Here is a 21,194-nt window from a genome sequence, read left to right on the forward strand (position 1 = left end):
CAATAAACACAAAATGCCTGCAGGTTTCCTCACTGTTTTTCTTTTCCATTGATTTATTTATTACATTTTATTAAACTGATCTTCTCTTGCTGTTTTATTTATTTTGCTTTGTTTTTTTCCCCTTCCATTCATGGCAAAAAGTTAGCAAACTCTGCCTAAAGAAATTTGGCGCGTCATCATTAATGTGTCTGTGTTACGTCCCCCCTCCGACAAAAAGACAGCCTTGAAAAAGTAGCCCATTAATGCTGCTGCTGCACTTCAGAGTTAAGTGTTTTATTTCTGAGCTGATGAGCGTGAACCCACAGCTCGGTGCTTTTCATCGCTTGTTTTCTTGCTACAGTGGCTTCAAATTGGTCACTTGAGGCTCAAGCCCACTGAGATGCATCACGTGAATCGCACCTCTCATCCTCAATCAGCTCTCGCTGTTTGATTCCCATCAAACGGATTTTTATTTTGTTTATGAACGGCAGCCATTAATTTCAGGTTTCTTTCTGGGTTCAATCTGAAAAGCACCGCGGGGCTTCGACATGCTCCACAGGTCTGTTAACTCATCTCACTGAACAGGAACTCGTTGACTAATGCATGCAAAACCACTTTTAATTCTCCTCCAGACTTTTCGCCTCAGAACTTAGTTCGCTGTCTGCTCTGCTTTCCAATAACGATGATGGTTAAAATTCATAAGTTAATTATCCCTCGGGGGCTTTAATGAAGCATATCTGCACTTTGTAGTCAGCTGGCTGAACTTCGGCTTTAAAAAAAGAGAAAAACAAAGAGTCGGTGCCCTCGCCGTGTACTTTTTCTCTAATTTAAGTGCGAGAGAAAGTTCTCATACAGCCCCCTTCTTGAAACCGCTGCACCCTAGCTTGTTCCTGCCATCTTGGTGTCATTTTAGGTCTCGAGGCTCCGCGTCGCTGTAATCACCTCCATCAGTCAGATGTTAAATTACAAACACAAGGGTTCTGGCTGGCTGTGTCCGGCGTGGCTGTGAGCTACGCAGACAACAGTGACTCATCATTTATTTACAGGCGGATTCCAGCTAAAACATTTAAAGCCCAGACAGCGTAGAGGTCGGTGCATTTTTCACGCAGCCGAAGTGTTAAATCTGAAGCCGGGGGGGGGGGGGCGCACTGGTTTCATGCGGGACTTTCATCCGACATTCAAAGACCCCCTCCATGCCTGTTCCATGTGGAAATCTCCCATTTGACTTTTATTTTTTCCTCTTTACAAACCAGGAAACAGCGTTTTTCTTATGCGACAAACACGTTCGATACACGTCACAGTCAGAATTATGAGGCTTTTTTTTTTTTTTCAAGAGATTAGCGTGTTAAACATAGCACTGCATACATCACCACTCCGCCGGCCTTTTAACTTCTGACCTGAGGCCTCGTCTCAGTAATATTCATTATTATTGATACATTTGGATTTATGAATGAAAAAAAAAACATATTTTTTTAACTCGTTAACTCATCAAAAAAATAAAAGCCATGTTTACTTTACATAATTTACAAATATAAACAAATGAAACACATACATGAACTCAAACGGTGTCATTAAGGCTAGAGCCCGCTGGTTGCTGTTCTTTGACGCTTCGTGAACATCCACAGCTGTCGCAAGGAAAATTGCCGGCAAAAGTGATGCGACACAACGATGCGGTTTCATTTTTGCCGTGTTCCCAGACAAACACGTCTGCGCCGTCTGCTTTCCCTCCATGTTCTTGGACATCAGTAGACCTCGCAACTTCAAAGTAGGTCTTTCTGTGCCTGAAGTCACACTTTGGAGCTTTGTTAACTGGCCTTTTCCTTGACGACGTCCTCCTGCAGCTCGACTCTTAACAAGAAAGTGGTCTTTGCAAGGGGGTTGGGGGGTGCAAATAGAAGAAGAAGCCTGCATGATGTCATTCTGCCCTGAGGCGGGAAACAGTCATGAAAGGTTGAATCAAATCTTACAACTTCCACAAAAGTCCAACTTTGGCTCAAATCAGGAGGGTTTGAAGTGGGGATGGACCTGCAGCGGCTCGAGCGTGTGGCTCCTCGTCAAATGTCACATCATGCGCAGAGGTGCTGGAGCTACACAGCCTCCTCGAGTCATACGGTTAAAGTGATGGATTGTTCAAACCTCGTCTGACATTTTTTTCAATGTATCTGACTCTTCTGGAGCAAATGATATTCTTACTCTTAACTGAACAGGTTGTTTCCTGCGGGCTCATCTTCTGAAAAAACAAAACAAACAAAAAACATCCTTTCTGCTGCGTGAGTCCACGAGACTAAGAGCCATAAGAACAAAAAAAAATAAAAAATCATTAACTTCAAGCAGGAGCAGTTTCAGGGATCAGATGAGCCAGCAGGCAGCGCAGCCTCCTGTGTCCGTCCCCGTCTTGGCAGCTCCCCCGCCCCCAATGACGCATCTGCAGTCGGGTTTTCAGGAGCTCCTGAAAACTAAACTAGCCTGCTGGAAGGATTAAAAAGCAAGAGAGTATGACAACAGCAAATTGGCTATTCCCTCCCCTGAGCCTGTCTGCAGTTCCTTTTTTTCCAGCAAGCTGAGCAATTTGAATTGTGCTGTAATTGCTCGTGTAGCTCTTTTTCCTCCTCGGCTCGTTGTTCCGACAAAGGAATTTGATCTCATTACTTTCTCCCGCGGTTGAGCTCTCAGCCATTCATCCTGGCAGGAATAACACTGAGAGGCGCGTTAGCGTAGAGGAGCTATGCGGCGCGGCGCGACTCTTGCTCCCTGCTTTATGGCGCACAAAGTGAGAGGAGGCAAAGGTTAAGAAGCTATAAGATCTCTCGCGCGTGATACGACAGCGCAGCCTTTCAAGACTAACCGCTCTTTAAATGATGTTACCGCTTTCTGTAGCGGCACACGGTGAGGGACGTTTAATTATGAGCTTGTTATAAAGTGGATTCTATTACTCAGCCATAGTACGAGGGAGGCGGGTGGAGACGAGAGTCATTGGGGTGGAGGGTGGGGGGCATTGGAGAGACGGGCGTGTCATGTGTCATGAAGGGAAGAAATGAAAAAAATCTGTGCAGTGGCCGGACTGTAGTGGAGCGTTCAGGCTGCGCTGCTCTGCCACACTCTGGTTCCAGATGCACTCGCACATCGGCTCGACTCGTTCCGTTCTTTTATGGTGGAAAAGACGTGGCGCAAACTGCGGGACCTGTCGCTTCGTTTCGGAGGCGGAGGCTGCAGGAGCCGAATCACAAAATAAATGGAAATAAAAAATACTGTCAAGGTGCTTTTTAGCATGTGAAAGCAAAAGATACGGAGCGTTCCTCTTTGTGGGAAATCTCCTCGTCTTGGTGCTGGGTGCAGGGTAGAGTGTGATTGGAGAAGATGGGTGGGGGGTGGGGTCTAGTGGGTAGGGGTGTCTCAGTAGCTCCAAAACTCCCTGTGCAGGACGAGCACAGGCAGCAGCAGCAGAGGCAATGAGGGGAGCACTTGACCAGCTGCTCCCCTCTTGCTCCCTCTGGCCCCCGACTCAATTTTCGAGTCCTCCTTCTCAGAATATGGCGGGATGACGTTGAATTCGTCACTCTCCTCCTCCTCCTCTTCCTCCTCCTCCACCACCTCCTCCTGCTCCTGCTCCTCTTGCTCGCTCTCGTCCATCTGTGGAGGCGGAAAAAGAGTGATTCTTCCAATTAACAGGAGCGCCGGAGCGTGCAGGAGGGAGGCTCGCCACACCAACTTTAAGAGCAAATCCACAACATTTAACATGGGATGAGAACGCAAACATGAGAAAATAAATAAATAGATATATCAATAAAAAAAATTAGCATCCTGACGCAGTAGCCAAACCTGGATGTTCTCCTGTTAGATGAAGACGTGCACTATCATGCTGCAAGCCTGTGAGCTTGATTAAGATTATATTGTGCAAGAGTGCATCTGATTGACTTGACAGACTTTTTTCTGCAGTTTTTTCAGCAGATTTCAGCAGCTCTGCATGATTACAAAAAAGGAAAAGCCACCTTAGCCCTCTGTTTACGACCTTCTACTAAAATGTTTTGTTTAAATGTCTTGCTGAATATCCAGGACACTGTTTCAGCAAAAAGAAGGTGAGGCTTTTCTCATTTCTGGTTCATGTCAGAGGCACATAATCATACTTTGAGAAAAGACTGATAAAGAGCACGGATGAGGCCTTTTGCATATTGTATTTTATATTGTATATTGCGTATTTTTCGATGCTCAAGCAGTACTGCAAAAATAATGTTTTTGAACTTGAACATTGTGATCTTCTGTAATGATTTGCACTCCACTTAAATCTTATTTACATTGAATATATTTCATCAGAGAGGAAGTTTTCTAATCACAGTCCTTTCTCATTGTGCTTGAGAAACAATAACCTGAAAGTGACAATAAAGGCACGCTGGCAGGAATCCCAGAGCTCAACGTCAACATCTATTTGAGGATTGCCTTGGCTCGGCTCCACGCCGTCCGCCGAGATAAGTGTTTGTGGCCAACAGACGTATAAACACCGGGTGTGAGGACATTTCCAGTGTGCGTCAGGCTGCAGTGGCTTTTGATTTACGTTCCGCTACAGAGTCTTTAGAGCCACTCAGCGAGATGTAACGACTGCAACTGTGAACGGCAAAGCTGTGAGTGTTGAGTTTGAACAGTGTGTAAACAACCCCGCTGCTCTTTGCTCTCTGCTCTGTTCGGCTCTACACAGCCGTCTGCTGTTTATGTTATACTGTAATGTCCAGTATCTGCAACATTTTGTCCACTTTAATTCACTGTGGCTTTTGAAGGAATTATCCAAATACACAAATCTAAAAATAGCTCCACGATACAGTTTATTTTGGTTTTGTTTTGTTTTAAACATTTCTTCTAACATTGTACGTCCGCTAGCTTGCAATGATATGTGGATGTTGAAATATCCCTCTTTAGACAGAGAGGACGGTAGAATAAGTAGTGCATACAAATCAACTTAAATTGTCCAAATCATCTCGGCTGCACCTTTCACAATAAGAGTTGGTGGGACGCAGTTTTATTGCTCCAAAGCAGATAATGTGGGGAGGAGACTGAGGTTGTGGCTCGCTGTAAATGAATTCCAGTGAAATGTTATTGCAGTGTGGTAGGAAGGTGATCCCTCATCAAATCAGGGGTTAGCAGTGGATATGTATAGTGGAGGGATATGTTCTGGTCAGCATCAAGTGGAGCCGCTATTTGTTGTTTACTGACATGATGAGAAGGGAGCAAATGGTTCAGAGGCAGAGAGAGGGAAGAGATTCACATGCATTGACACGTTGACTTTGTCCAGTCAGCAAACAAGAAGTGGTCGAGTAACACGGAGAGATGGCGCTGTGATGTCACTTTCTACCAAATTGATTATATAACGCCACGAGTTCTGTACGCAGGGAAATGTGTTTTTTCATCATGTCTTTTCATAACTTTAGGGACTTCAGTGTCCTAGTTTTTAAACCAGTGGCCAATAAAGATGGAAATAATTATTTCAACCACCATAACATTGCATGCTGAAAGTCATCCAACATCATTTAAGCATCATACTTTACGACTAAATTGTCTGTAGCTGAAGAATACATGGTACATAGACACAATCCGAGGCAGAGGAAAGGACAGTGGCTTGAATGTGAAGGAAAAACAATCACGATGGATGCTCATGAACAGTATCGCATAATAGCACAAAACACAAAGCGTCGAGTCCAATTGCGCCAACACCTGCGGCCTCTCACAGTGAGAGCCAGAGCTGCTGGGCCTCATTAGCGTTCGCGTCTGATACAGAATCAAAGTGTTCTTTCACTTCTTCGAGTGTCCCAAAGCAGCATATGGCGAGACGGCTAAGAGAGAAAGAGGTCGCTTACACTGTTGAATTCTGGAAGGGTGTTGACGCTGACGTGGACCCTCTCCTGGTAGACGCGTGGCGAGGGCTGAGAGGCTGGCACGGGAGTGTTTTCCACCGGAGGAGGCGCTGAGACTCCCATGGAGCTGATGGCGCTGCCTGCAAACATGAACAGCGGGTGATCGTCTTCGTCAGGTTCGCGTCGTTACTCATCCTTCTAGCGCTGCCAGCGCAATGACCTTTATCGTGTCTCGTCTAGTATTTAGCGCCTTCTCAGAGCCACTAGCAACACAAACACTCTGCGTGATAAGAAAAAAAAAAAACTGATTCCTTTGCAAACCGCTTGCATGTCTACACGTCGACAGACGCTGACAAATGTCCGCAATACTATTGGATGGATTGTCATTACGCTTGGTACATGCGTTTACTTTTAATCGGCTTTGGAGGGGGGAAAAATACTTCATGAATTAGAGATAAGGGAGTGCACTGTGGTCTTTATCTAGAGCTAAACCGACTAGATTATCAGTATCCATGCCATTAATCAGAGAAGGGCCAGGTGAAGTCAGCTGCGCTAAGCTAATAAACAATGCCACCAAGCTAGTGGGATGACGAAGGACATAACTGTAATACTGATAAAACTCAGAGAAGAACCACCTGATGTCTCTGACCATGTATATGGCCTGAAGGATAAATAAATAGGCTGAAAGTGCCAGTGCGACATTGTGTCAACTTTTGCACTTAAACTTGTTGTCCTAAACAATGCGCTTTTTGGCGCGGTGGTAGGATGCCTTTTAACTCCCCAGTCTTTCCACCTTGGCTGGTTTTGGCAGCGATCCAAGAAGAAGCCACTTTGTGTTTATCAGATTTGGAGGAGCGACTCAGTGACTCGGCAGAACTTGGAAATACACATTTGGCAGGCGAGCAGACGCGAGGGAGAGCGTCCCCCGCCATTCATTATTTATCTCAAAGAAAAACATTACGGCTCGGTGGTTTGCCCTCTCAGTCATCAATAACGAGCCACCTCCACTGAATTCAGCATTAATGGCCATTATAAAGTCCTCAGGGGGAGGATCGTTGCAGATCAGACTCGGGCTCCTCTGGACACGTGCTCCGTCACTGAGCGACACAGAGGACCTTACAGTTGCTGTTGATGCCTGCTCCCCTCTTGCTAAGTTTGCTAATTGCTAACATTGCTGGACTGAGGTGAGAGAATGTTTTAATGGTTGGGTTGGTTCACTCCAAATGCTCCTTCACTGTGAAATTTACAGCCTCTGATGCTAATACATGCATTATAATAAAGCATAACTTTGGAGCTCTGATGGCAGGCACAAGGCACGACAGTATATATCTATATATATATATTGCTTATTAACTTGTTAAAATTTGACAGTTACTGCCAGCTGAGTGCAATTTGCAGCTGTTTAATGGCTGATCTGGTTGAGTAAGTGTGGGTTTAAGAGGTAAAACTTATTCATGCTTCGAATTCTTAAAAACATAAATAACAATATAGGTTTTATACATGACAAGGTGTTTTTGTTGTTGTTGTTTTAAATATGTAGACACACAAACATCATTAGCTTTTCAGAGACTTGGGACGTGAGCACAAAGTCTTTCATGATCAGCCGCTGTTTAGATTGAGGCACATTTGCATAGAAAAAGCTCCTGTCATTTTACACATAATGACCAATTTAAATATATTCAAATAAGCGTGCCGCAGCCCTGCCGCTACCTGCGTCTGCCGCCACATTTTCTGCCGCTTGTCGCCTTTACGTGTGGTCTGTGGACAGAATGCACTGTTTTTGGTGGTATTTGCACGGATTCTTTGGCACAAGAGCCGATCAATCGCTTTATGCATGTGGCCGTTAATGTGCCGTAAAATACCTTCACTGTCTTTGGAGACTGACTGGCAAAGCAATGGCCCAATAATCTCTTCAAGAAAGAACAGGGTATTAACCTTCAGTTGAATCTGCTCATATTTACCTCCATCACCCTATTAAATGATATCATCACAGATGTACCGGTGTATCTCACCAGCATCAAAATGTAATGTTCCGTTTATTTTGCAGATTTTTTCTTGCAAGGGTACATGAATGCAAGGGTACATGAATTTAGGAATGAATAATCACAAATTCCAGGATGAATTATCTGGTGAACTATGGCAAATTCACATTTGTGGTAGTTCGTGCCTGACATCATGATGACACGTGACGTGAATTAAAGCCTGAACCACGGCATTTGAATCATTATGAGTGACTATTGATTTATGATGTTCATGATGGTGTCACATTTTAGCCTACAGTTAAAGGGACAAGACAAAAAACATGAGCATATTTCTAACTTAAAATCAGGCATACATTCTTGACAATTGGTACCCTTTGGGCCAAGTGTGACCAAAAAAAGTTCCAGTTTCAACCAACTATGGAGCATACGCGTACATATATATAATGTACATATACAAAATATGTGATCTTTGCAGTTGCACTCTAAAATATGGGACATTCCACTCACGCAGGCACATGTTGTTGCTGAACATGTTGAGGATGCGCTGGCAGCCCTGCCATTCGTTGCCGCTGCCGTCGCACGTGCACCACTGGGAGACCTCGGTGCTGCTGTTGCTCACGTAGTTCGGAGTCATGATGGTGCCTGAGTGGCAGAAGAGTGCCATGGTTATATTATATTGGTGATATTTACATGACACAGGAGGAGGAAACCCATGCATCGTTTGTCGGTTACCGTTGTCGGCATATAAGACGCATATAAAACGGCACACGGCCACCACTTCCTGTTCTTCCATCTCACCTATGAGTCCAGCGTAGGCCTTCAGGCACATGGCTCTGCTTTCTCGCACACAGCCGGAAGCGGACAGAGCAGAGGGCTGGCAGTTGTGCTGGAAGTCGGCGAGCCTGGATCTGAAAGACACAAAACACGCACAAACACAACGCGCAAGAAGAGAGCTCGCTCTTAGTTTGGCAATGTTGCACAGAGGAGTCGGTTTGGAAATAAACAGCTGTTTGGTTAAAGTTCTTTCACTTGTTCATGGTAGTTTTCAGCAGCTAGTGTTGTTTTTCCAATAATAGATGTGGAAGTCTGTTAAATAACAACAAAACAACATAAAAACCCACTGGGAGGATGTTGCTTTTCAGATTCAGATGCCTCCTGAGTTTCTTTCTTTCTGTTTTCTTAGTCATCGATAGCCTGTGCTGTAGTGCAGGTGTAGGAGATACCAGATCCCCCCCTCCATAACAAACAAACAAACAACAAAAACCAACAACGATACTGTTAAAAGTCCTCCTGGAATTAGAGTGACTGCCAGCCCCTCCTGCCTCCTCAATCCACGGCCCTCCCCGCTCCTGTCTGCGTCTGATCTCTGAAATTTTAATCCCTCAATTTATTTATGCGTGAAGTCACAGACACTTTTATGTTTGTTATGCGGGCCTGCGTGTTCCCGCCGGTGCCTGTGCTAACCGCAAGATTTTCTGCAAACTCAAAACCAAATTTCCCAGCGGGGATAAATAACGTATCACTTATTTTATCTTTTCTCAGCTCCGCGCTGAAGAGTTATCTCGCTGCCTTCTCCTTCCACTCAATCCTCTGCTTCTCTTTTAGCAGACACTGTGAACCGCTGTCTAAACAAAGTAGAGTTTTATCAATTTCAGCATGTCGGGTTTTTGTGTGTGTGGGTTTTTTTTTTTTGTCTGGGATTTGTGTTTCTTCCCCAAACAGCCGTCTCACCTGCACAGCTCGTCTCTGGAGCAGTAGTTCTGCAGGCTGAGGCAGTTGGGCTTGCCCACCCTCTCCTCCCCCCTCCCGTTCTCCTCGTAGGAGCAGGACGGGACGATGGTCTTGCGGCGACGCTCGCCGCACAGCGTGTCGGAGCAGGGGCAGAAGAGCAGAGCGAAGCTGTACTCCTCAGGCACGCGCTCCAGGAAGCGCCGCAGGGCTTTGTGGCATTTCTGCCGGTTGCAGCTGTTGTCGGAGGCTGTCGCTCGCTTGGTGCAGGCCACCACGTACTCCGAGCGAAGGGAGCCACATTTCTCGTACAGGCCGCAGTCCTGAGCCGCCTTCAGACACTGGTTCTGGCCGTCCACGGCCAAGGAGGAAGCTGGGGGGAGAGCGGAAAGCCAATTTTATACTTCTATACTTTTTTACTCTCTAGTTCTCTGCATGCTATCCTTACACCGCGGGCTGCCAAGTAACACAATTTTAATGCTCTGTATATGTTACATATACTGTAGGTTTGACAATAAAGCTACCTTGAACCTTGAGTTTAAGAGTTCAGGGAGCACGTTGGAAGGAGAACCTACCTGCCATGATGGAGGCCATGCGCGACATCTCGATGTTTCTCACCAGAGTCAACTTGAGCTCTTCGTACGGAGACACTTCGTACTCGTCGTAAGCTGAAAACACAAGTGAGGTGTCAGCGCACAGCCGTCGTGCAGACGTGGAAGAAGAGTCAGACAAATTTCTCAGCTGGATGCGACGACAGCGGTTGGAGAAACTATCAAATGATTTGCTGCTGTGGACGTCCAGCCACGTTGTGACCACAGAAACTGTGCTCCAATTTTTCCTATACATATTTACCATCTGTGTCTCCATTAATACAGAAATACTCAACGTTTGTGAGAGATGCAGACCAACAAAAGACTCTCCTCGTGTTTCCTTGAACGGAAACACTGTAGTGTGCCCCCTGCTGGAATACTACAGTAACGCACGCTTGTAGGGCAGGTACACAACTCACAAAATGTCCAGCTAAATGAACTGTGGATTGTGATGATTGATTTTCATTTGCACCCAGCCCTGCTGTGCGGTCACTGAGGTGACCTGACTGTGGACATTTACTGTGTATATCTTTGTCTTATCCTGGATCATCGTTTTGCCTTGTCTTGTCTTATTGGGTTTTTGCTATGGACAGGTGACCGTAAAATGAATTGCCTTTCAGGGATTAATAGAGTACTCTGAATCTGAATCTGAATCTACCTTTGGGTCAGCGTAAACGCAATGCATGCTGGTATAAATTGCAGAGTTAGTGATCATCCGTTGTCCACTACTTTCTGCGTTGCAATGTGGGATACACTGAGTGGACTATATAGTGAATACCAGTGTTCACTCAGGATTCGTACACCACTACAGAATGGCGTGTCCCCTACAGTATATAATGACTATATAGTGAATAGGGGGCAATTTCAGACACGGCCAATGTCTCAGTAACCGGTCATGTGGGTTTTTTGTCAGGGGTCGTCACAAACGTGAATGCAGCACAATGAAGAGAGCGAGTGAGAGACTGTTTTAGTACCGCAGAGCCGTGAGAAGTTCCACTAGTGATGGAGCCGAGCACCACGTGGCACAGCCAGCCAGCCAGCCAGCCAGCCAGCCAGACAGATGTACGCCTGTGCCTCCGACTCACCTGCGAACCTCACCGTCCAGTAGACCCTGAGGCAGTGCTCCTCCCTGCGAGAGCCGCGCTGACACTTGCAAACCTGGAGCGGGCGGTAGTGCTGCAGGGCATTCTGGGCCTCCAGGCACTCGGTGCGAGCGTCCTGGCCGAGGGGCGACACGGCCTCCTCGGCGGCGCAGTACTCCAGCAGCCGGTAGAGTACCATGCACGACTGCTCCTGGACGCAGCCCTGCTCGGCCACCAGGCAGTCGAAGGAGGCCGCCACTGGCGCGCCACCTGCAAGAGAGACGACACCGACGTCCATGTATTCAGCCGGTCAGTGCTGTGTATGTGGGATTGCTGGATTTATGGCCCGGCCGCCCTGCATTAGTGCTTAAGCGCGGTGTCTTAAAAATTAAGATAAAGGAGCAAAGTGAGTGCAATCCAGGGAGCCTTTGGTGCACCGCTGCAACATCCAACGAGGCTGATTTAATTAAACGCACACCCGTGTATAGGAGGGAGCATTGGCGGGCGAAAGCTCAGTGTTCTGCTCAGAAATTAAGGAGTGTTGGGTAATTTAACAAGTCTATAGGGTTATGTACAGTCGTAAAGATTTCATAATTATTTCCTTATCTCCTCCTTGGGACACCTGGTTGGCTCCTCCTGTTGCTTTTACATCCCACCGAGTGTGTTTGCCTTTATAATTAGAGAGCATGACGTCTCATTATTTCCTCCGCTGAGGGTTAGAAGTCGGTCCAAGCCTCGGAAATGCTGGAGTTGTTTTAGTTCAGTGCAGCCGGGATGAGTTAGCCTGATCCCGGCCAACACATGCTGTCATCCATCAAAAGGACTGCTCAGTAACTTTCCGTCAGGTGATGCTTTATACTCTTGTTCCGGTCGCTTTTTATAATGTGTATAATGTGTTTTTGTAAAGTGTTTTTCAAAGAATTTGGCAATGTGTTGTTGAGTCTGGACACTTTCTTTATGAGAGCACATGGATGCAGGGTTTTAGCTTTGGCTACCAAACAGAATTGCATTCCAAAGACACACTGAGAATAAAACTTGATAAATGAGCTAACAGGGATTATTGCCATGGATTGTCTCCCCCTCAGCTGCTAAAAAGTTCACATGTGAAAATAATTTTTCCCCCCTCAAAAAAGATAAAGGCTACACAAGGCTGTGCATACCTCACCTCAAGGAAACGCCAAGTCTGTATGAAACATGGCAGCATGAATCTCAATTCAGTGGTATCTGGAGGGGGTGAGCGTGCGTTCCTCGGTGTAGCAAACCCTGATGTGCAAGTACATTTTTGAAATACATGAAAAAAAAATAGATAGGATGAGAGAGGCTAAAAGATGGTCTGCATGTTGCCTCTTTTATGTCCCCGTGCACTCACAGACTTCTTGTACCAAAAAAGGGCTCTGCTGTTGCTTTTCTAAAAGCACACACAAAAACTGCTGGGGGCAAAACTTTCAGCAGCAGGGTCCCTCTGCCACTTAGGGAAAAAAAGAAGAAGAAGAAGCTTTTCAGCCATGTCAGCCTCTGTCCCAACGTGTACAGATGAAACCAATTTATAAAACACATTTAACATCCAGCCGCCAAAACACTTTTGCTCCAATTTGGCTGTCAGGCAGACACAACTCACCTGGGTTTCACACTGAGACATTTGCCCGACTCCAGCGTCTGCCATGGGGATGTTTTCTTGCAGGACAAATATGAGTTGTGTTTTTTTTCATCAGACAGAAACTGGGCTATCATAACTTCTGCTGGTCTGAAGATACTGCGGAATTGCTTCGTCCGCGTGTGGATTTATAGCTTCTCATAATCGACCACATTTGTCTAAGACGCAGACATTTGCTCGGAAGAAACAGATAATTGTCTTTTCAGTAGATAGGCAGATTTATGGTACGGGCATAAAATACACATAGACTTACAAACGGTTGAGGATTAAATTGCACAATAAAAGCACGCAGGCTTATTTCCATTGTGAGCCTGGAAGTAATCCTACGCACAGGCGGCGCTCGGTGCAAAATTGCTGAAAGTGAAAAACTACAAATCATTGCATAATGATTGAGAAGCACAATGAAGAGAGGCCCGCACGCCGCCTGAAAGGATGTGAGCCGATAAAAAGAAAAGGCCTCTTCATAAAATTGCATTCTGATGGGAGCATTTCAGGAAATTTTTATCATTATTTTTTCCCTTTTTCCCCCTTAACAATTGTTCCCACAAATTACATTTTTTTATACAGGGTGACTCCACTGAAAGGAAAAAGCTCGGGTCGGCAATTTCCTGGCGTTTTCCTTTTTTAGGCTTTATCTGGATAATTCGCTGCATCCTGTCATATTTTATTTTTTATTTTTAAAGGAGACAATTAAAAATGTGTTGTGCAAGTGAGAAATGAATGGAGCTGCCGTTCAAGTTTAAACTTAATGCATGTTGAATATTGTTTATTTAATCCTGTATGTACTAATAACTTGAGTAGATTAACACATATATATGTACACACACACACATATTCATATACACATACAATCTTGCTCACGCACACATATACTCACAGGCACGCACTCACACACACACACACACACACACAGCACTGAGCTGCATCGGTCACACGCTTCGATTAAGCCCCTGCTGTCTGGCGACACAAAGCAATCCAATCCAATACAGCCGCCACGTGTTTTGCAATCTCGAGCCGCCACATGAGGTCCGCGTCTCACTTTGGCATCAGACGTATCATAAACAGCGGCTTCGCTTCAGCGATGCCGCGGGAAACCTGCCAAGGCCACTGCAGAACTGCGGCGGCCGGCGGCAGCGAGTTTCATCGCTCATACGCACGCACGCCCACACAGCTCACCGTCATATGCATAAAGGTGACGACCCCCTGTCTATTTGTGTGCCATAATAACCTTGATGCAGGTGTGAAGGTGTGAACTCTGCCGCATTTAGCCGCAGATTATAGCGGCTTACATCGACGTCCTATGTACCGGCACTTTACTCATTATTCTCCACCAGTGTTTGCTCCCCGAGGCCGAGCGTTGATAAAGAAGACTATCAGCAGTTTCGGCTTCGCAAAGCTCACAGACGCGGATGCGTGCAGGCGCTAAAGAAGGGTAGGGGGCTGGTGGAGCCGGCTGGGGTAGATAAGAGTTCCCTATATACTGTGAAAAGTACAGAGGAACTCTGTTCAACCTCATCCGCTCCACAGGTCTTAATTAATTTAGCAAGTCTGACATTATTTAACATGGTGCTGATGTGTCACACTGATGATGATGATGATGATAATGATGATGATGATGATGATGATGTGAGGAATTGTGAAAGGAAATTCCAGTTCAGGTTAGGGTCGTTGCTGGTCCGGGGACAAGATGAATTGATGCGATGTGCAGGCCAGCTGAGTCCTCGCTGGGCTGATTAGTAGATTTTGAAATGCTGGTCAACACTGTCGCGATGCAGATATGGTTTGTTAAGTTTTTGCCCTATCCATTCCAACACCAGCAGCAAATAGCAGATTACTTGAGACTTGAGAGCAAAGTATGTTGGAAATACTTGAAACTATTGTGTGTTTGGGAATCATAACCAGGCCTCCTTAAAGGCGAAGTTGGAGAGTCTAGATGGAAATGGTCCCCAGATGGAGAAAACAAGAGGCTGGTTGTGTACAGCTGTGTGATCATTGATCTTTACCTGCATTTTAAACAAATGAGTCCAGAGTGGACTGTAAAAAATGTCTTAACATGGGCTGGATGTTCCACTCGAAGGGGCTCCATTGTTTCGAGGGGATTACGTTGCTGACCAATAACCATGTTTGCTAGCCATGTGTGATTTTATTAAAACAGTGGATGAAAGGAATGGATAGAAAGCTGATTAGATGAAAATAGTTAATAAAAAAATCATCCTTGCTCAGTAAACCTTCCTCCTAAAATCTCACAGTCACAATCAATTGTAACAAAACCTCTTCTTTTTTGCCCGGTGATGATTCCACATTTGCTCATCATTAAAGAAAATCTTCAAAAAATTGTCACCACATCATGACTAATTGTCTTTTGTGCTGCATTGTTGTGGTAATAGGGAAAAAGATAAGACAAAAGAGGTTGAAAGTTTGGCAAAAAGTTCAAAACTTTAGTTTTCAATCAGATATTGCTGCTGTTGGTCAGCGTCCCAGTTGAAGCCAACCAGACGTTCTCTTTGCACGCATGTGCTCAAAACCTGATTAATTCACATGAATGAATGAAATTCAAATCTGTCCAGAATGACAAATTGTTGAGTGAATGAAGTCCAAGCTAACAAAACTAAACTGTCATCAGAAAAATAATGAGTGAAGATTGACTGATAAGGAAATAAGGAATTTCTGCAAAAAACATTCCAAGCTGCTTTTAATGCTTGAGATGCTGAACTTATCTTTCACCAATGGGGTCTGGGATCTGCTGGAGATTCTTATCTGGGCTGATTTAAATTCATCACAATATTAAAAACGCAACATGACAACTGACTTTAAGAGAACAGATGGCACTAATAACCGAGAACAAGTAAGCTGTAAGACAATAGAGCGCATGCCTGTAAGTTAAAATAGTTGTTCTGCCAAACTGCTTATTGTCATTTGGAATTAAACTAGCACATTCAAAAACTAGTTATTAACGACTGAACGGAGCAGATTTTGGCAAATACCAGATTAAGTCTGAGCCTAAAAAAAACAGATGAGACAAGGTCACTGAGCCCATCACATTCCAAAAATTGCAATTTGTTTGTTTCGCCACGTTGATTTCAATTTTTAACAAGGACTGCGACATTCTGTCTGTTTGTTGAGGATCTGCGCGGCTCAGACAAGATGCCAGCGTCTGACAGCTTTTGGCTTCAGCCGAAGCAGAACGTGAATTAGAGAAAAGCCGTTTGTTTGTGTCGCAGGGAAATCGGAGGTGTTTCCTCAGGAGGAGCACAGATGGCGAATCGCTGCTGCTGGGAGCTCAGTCAGAGCCATGCTGCCACTTTTCTGCTGAGCTGAGAATTTCTCGCTCTCCACCAATCAGCTCATCGTACTGCCAAACCCAACTTTGCATTGACATTGAGCTCAGGCTTGGAAGATTCCATTTGAGCTCTTAGTTGCGAGATAAATTAGAGTGACTGACCCGTGTAACCCCAGTTAAGCGGGAGGCAGATTTATTTTATTAAAGGTGAAGTGAAAACACGGACGCATTTTTATTGCTATCAGTGACTTTCCTCTTCCCTCGGCAGAAGGCGGAGCATACTTTTAATAGGTCTCTCATGTTTTGAACCGTGCCTTTTTAATATTGAACAGGTGGTCGTGGAGTCGGCCTCCAAAATGCTCCTACGTGCTTTGAACTCCCTGCTCCTTTTCTCCTCAGTCTCTGAATGATGCATCAAGTTCCCCCACTTCCTGCCCCTCACCTCACCACCGCCCACTCCCCCTACCCACCCACCCCCGCCCCCAACTTGATTGTCGTCACTGCAGGCGTGTGTCTGATGTTCGTTTTCTGCCCTAAGTCCTAAGTGAGGCGAACACTTTTGCACCCTCTCACACCACTGCCCCACCAGCAAGGCAGCAGTGTGTGTGTGTGTGTGTGTGTGTGTGTGTGTGTGTGTGTGTGTGCGTGTGTGTGTGTGTGCGCGCGCGCGCACGTGCAAAAGTCCACTTCCAAGGAACAACTTGATTTCTCCCACTAACGCCTCTTCTGCACGGAAATAACTGCAGTTACACTTGATTGCCCAGTGGTCGGCTGAAAAATTGAAGTTCTTCACAAAGCGTCAGTGCCGACTGTTTTCCTTGTCAGTTTGTGCACGGACGGAGCGCCGTTCCTTCCTTGGACTGGGGCGAAACAAAGGCACAGCACAGCGGCAAAAGGCTTTTACTGGCTGTATGTGCAACAGGGGGCGACTCCGACTCTGCAAGGCGGTACAATTTTTAAGGGTCCTTCTGCAAAATGTATAGCGTGGCGGGAGCCTTCCCTTCATTATTTGGGTAGAATCGGAGACGTGCCTGTGTGCTGGTTGTTGGTAATGAGAGCCTCTTCCCAGATATTAAGATGCAACTGCTCAATTATTCCACTTTCGGGGAGGATTTCATAGCACGCGGCCGAGGTTCGAGCCTCCACAGGGGCCGCATACACTTTCGCAGTAATCGTCCTTTCATAGCGTGAATTAACAATTACCAAGCGTGTCCATTGTCCATTACATGGGTAAAGGCTTGCTCAATGAGCCCAGGTTCCCTGATTGTACAGCCCCGTCATGTGCACAGCGTCGCTGATGCGAGTTCTCCAGGTAAAATAAACGCTTGCATCAGGTGCCACATCGGCACAGCGGGATGAGTGCAGCTGCGTCAATATTTCAGGCTTGTGTCGCTCGGTGCTTCCCTTAGATTAGAGGCAGGGAATTCATTTTGGGGGTGACGGGGGGTGAGGATGGTTCCATGAAATGTGTCAGCTTTTGTCAGACACATCTATTGTGAATGTGTGTGCACATCAAGTGACTATCCAGAGCGCACTTGCAGTTCATTGTTAAGGGAAACGCCACACAAAGCGGCAAATTAACATCAAGACACGTTGAGTTTTGTCCGTGCGTTTAAAGTGATAATAAAGTTATCTTCTTGACGTGACTTTTCCGGTAAATTTTAATTAATAAGAGTGACATCAAATAGGTGGAATAATTGGACATTCAGAAAGACTTTTTTTTTTTTTTAATGTATTTTCTGTTTAATCTAATAGGGCACGTTGCAAGTTTAATCTTTTGTGTGCCGTCATCCTCGACGAAAACGAAATTACAGACACAGAGCCTTAAGACAAAAGCCTCTGTGGGAAAAAAAACTGAAGGTGAAAAATAACGTAAAAATAAGTCTGCTGCAAAGAGGCAAAGATAAAATGGGGAGGCGGGGCACAAACCTTTGTGCAGGAGGTGAATTGACGCAGACCCCAGTTGTGTTTATTCAACGGACAAACACTCCTAGATAGAAGCAGCGCCAGCATGCTGATATCCCTCCACCCAAGACCCATGTGACTGGGAAATGAACTCCGTTAATAGTATGACAGCCGTGTTATGGCTCAATCAAGGCTGCTAAATGAGGTACAGAAATAGCAACACTCAATCACCAGGTGCTGTTTGTACGTATGGGCCCAGCCTCAGCAAAAACATTGCATTGATCTTTTGTGTTATTTAGTGATAATTCTTACCATTCTGATAATATTCAACAAAAACACACAGAGGATAGTGACTGATAAGCACTTAATGGAGTCAGTGTCGTGTCTCTATCCCATAAGAGGTTATTGGGGACCTTTTTCTGCTCACTATCAGAAGAGAGAGCCAGTTCTCCTCTTCCATCTCCAACGTTTCAGTCACGCTGACACACGTTAGCAGCGGCGCCGGTTAACCCTGAGCTCTGTGGGGCATCAGCAGTGACAGACATTCTCGAAGGTTGAACCTCTTCCAACCTTTTCCAACCGCAGCTGTGCAGATCAAAGGGTTGTACAACGGCAGATGTATTAAAAAAGAAAAGTGTATGAAATGGAGTGCAGCTCACAGGGGTCATTTATGCTGCAGCGCCTACAAAGCTGCGTATTCCTGCAGATAAACAGCAAGTGGCATGAAGTAAGAGCGGCAATCTGAAGCTGCACTATACCAGAGGACAGGTTTCACTTGCCCTGAAATAGTGCAAAGGCAGAAGATTACACTCAATCTCTTTTGCATCAGTATAAAGGAGGAATTCAGCATCACGACACTCTGCCTGGTTCTGCAAATGCAGCCGCTCAGGTGTCTGTTAAATAGCAATTGAAACAAGTATCCGCCTTTCACTTGTGTGATTCCAGCTAAGTGGCAGGCAGGTGCGGTGACACGCTGGATGATGTAGTCGCTGCCCGAAAGGTTTGACATTCACAGGAAAACATTCATCATTTTAAGATACTAATCTCTAATGGGCAGCCTCACCTGACATTAAGTGGATTTTCCCCCGGGAGGCAGCCGAGCCTGCGTGTCCTGCGCTCTCAGATTAAATTTATTTGCATGCCTCTGGGAAGCACTGGGTGGATGATGGTGCCTCATGTGAAGATCATATTTTATGTGCACTGCATTAACAGCAGTGCGGGGTATATCACCTGTAGACAGACGCTTTTGAAAGAGCAGTAGGACCAATGAGGGGCTTGAGTGGAACTGTGGTGAACCAAAATGACAGGATTCAATATCAACAATGTTTACGCACCACTGGGAGATTCCTTATCAAGCCACAGCCTGTTATTGACTTTAATGATTATAACTCATTTTGGATGAGCCTGTGTGTGTGTGTGTGTGTGTGTGTGTGTGTGTTTGTAACAATAATAATAATAATAATCATAATAATAAACTTTTGTTTGTACAGTGCTAAATCACAACCAATGGCGTCTCAAAGTGCTTTATACAATCAGAGAGAACCAACCGGGCGTAGCACTTGTGTTGTAACACTTGTGTTGAATCCTTTCAAACCTGCGGAATCATAAAGAAACAACTCTTTGCAAAAAAAAAGCTTATTCGTTGCATCACATTAAGGGTTATTTCATATTAAAGACACCCCACCCCTCTATTAACTTATCATTGCCAACTTGTCAAGCAAAACGCACAAAGATCATGGGTTTCAGCACTTCATGCATAACGCTTCCATGATCTCGTGCAGTCCAATCAATATTAGGGAGATGAAGAGCTCTCCTTGGAACGCATCCAACTGGAGCAGACTCCAGCCCATGATGTCATCCAGATGTAAAGTCAAAGGCTGCCGCTGTAATGAATGGAGGAAACTGCTTTTATAGACCACTTTAATGTAATTCAGGGGGTCATCTTCAAGTTTCACTCCTGCATGGGCGCATTATTATCAGCAGTAAAACGGAGGACAACCTCCTCTCGCTCTCTTTATTCTACTCTCTGGTCTCCTGCCAGCTTTTCACATGCAGCCTGTTAGTGTAAAGAGTGAAATTGGGATGAGACTCTTTATGGAATCTTGTCACTCAATTAGATTAGTCGCCACAGTTTCCGCATGTGCAAAAAACAAAAACAAAACAAAAAAACTCCAACACTCATCAAGTTTTGGGTGTAGTGGAGAAGACCTTCTCCCCAAAAAACATTTCAACAGTGCAAAGGACGCGCGTTCAATACAGTTAAGAAAAGAGGAGAGAGCCACTTACTATGACAGAAGACATGGAGGAGAAGTCCGATCATTATCATCCTGGCCGGGGACATTGGGGAGTTGGGGACTCGCGCTGTGTGTGGCTCAGTGGTCCGGCTCCTGACACATCCAGCCTCCCGCCGCCTCCCGCCGACTGCCGCCGCCGCCGCTGCGCCCGATCAGTCGTGGACACACACCGCCTTTAGCGCACAAAGTTGGCCAAACAAAACCGTGAACGCAATTCAGCCTCTCGCAGTTTCTGATTTCCCATCTATTTCTCGGATCCAACCCTAGAGAGACAAAACATTCGGCGCAGATTTCCCCCTACAAAAAATATATTCATCAAAAAAAGAAAAGAAAAGAAAAAGTTTGGTCGTCGCCGATCAGTCGTCGGTCCCCTTCAAGTGCGTCCTTGTGGCGCCTTTGGACCTGCGCGTTGCTGCGTTGTTGCAGCTCCGGAGTTGTCTAGCCAGAGTTGAGATCAGAGTGCCGAGACTGCTCGGTGCATCTCTCTGAGAGGCGCGACGTGATTGGTCCCCCGTAGTAAAAAATAAAAAAATAAATAAAAAAAAGTGGTGGGTGGAGGGTGGGGGACTGGATATGACCGTGGGATGTTAGATTGTTTCTCGTGGGAGAACAGCTGCTGGAATTAGAGTGATGGACAGCACAAGGTGTGTGCAGTAGATTGCAACGAGAAGCCAATTATAATCTGCCATTAATCCACTGGGCTCAACTATTGTGATTTAATGGTTTTAACGGACCAGTTTTTTGCCAAACAGCCTCTACTTTGCCAAAGTTTTTCTATCCGTAACGTTTGCCAAGGGAACCTCCCTAGAAATTCAAAAAAATGTCTGCTACTTATTTCATTTGCTCCACCTTTCAAAAAG

The 21,194-nt window shown here is 45.5% G+C and overlaps 1 protein-coding gene across 1 annotated transcript; it reads right to left on the reverse strand.

Annotated features, from left to right (window-relative positions):
• Nucleotides 1-2,249: 2,249 nt before the first annotated feature.
• LOC142884716 (GDNF family receptor alpha-4-like) lies at nt 2,250-20,578 on the reverse strand. The gene is made up of 8 exons (XM_076020560.1): nt 20,327-20,578; nt 11,205-11,471; nt 10,105-10,197; nt 9,533-9,902; nt 8,600-8,709; nt 8,309-8,443; nt 5,823-5,959; nt 2,250-3,609 (listed from the first exon to the last, which is right to left on the reverse strand). The coding sequence occupies exons 1-8, from the start codon at nt 20,379-20,381 to the stop codon at nt 3,373-3,375; spliced, it is 1,404 nt and encodes a 467-aa protein (XP_075876675.1). The 5' UTR covers nt 20,382-20,578; the 3' UTR covers nt 2,250-3,372.
• Between the last annotated feature and the right edge of the window lie 616 nt (nt 20,579-21,194).

This window comes from Nelusetta ayraudi, unplaced genomic scaffold (genome assembly GCF_046127955.1).
Source record: "Nelusetta ayraudi isolate G7.1 ecotype Tasmania unplaced genomic scaffold, CSIRO-AGI_Nayr_v1 ptg000011l, whole genome shotgun sequence".
NCBI lineage: Eukaryota > Metazoa > Chordata > Actinopteri > Tetraodontiformes > Monacanthidae > Nelusetta > Nelusetta ayraudi.

Bases quoted from the DNA above. Each gene is read 5' to 3' on its own strand.
- LOC142884716 (XM_076020560.1), bottom strand. From the start codon at position 20,381: ATGTCCCCGGCCAGGATGATAATGATCGGACTTCTCCTCCATGTCTTC. The intron at 11,472-20,326 runs GTAAGTGGCTCT...TCTCTCTTGCAG, and splicing joins CCTCCATGTCTTCTGTCATA to GTGGCGCGCCAGTGGCGGCC. The intron at 8,444-8,599 runs GTGAGATGGAAG...TCTGCCACTCAG, and splicing joins GGCCTACGCTGGACTCATAG to GCACCATCATGACTCCGAAC.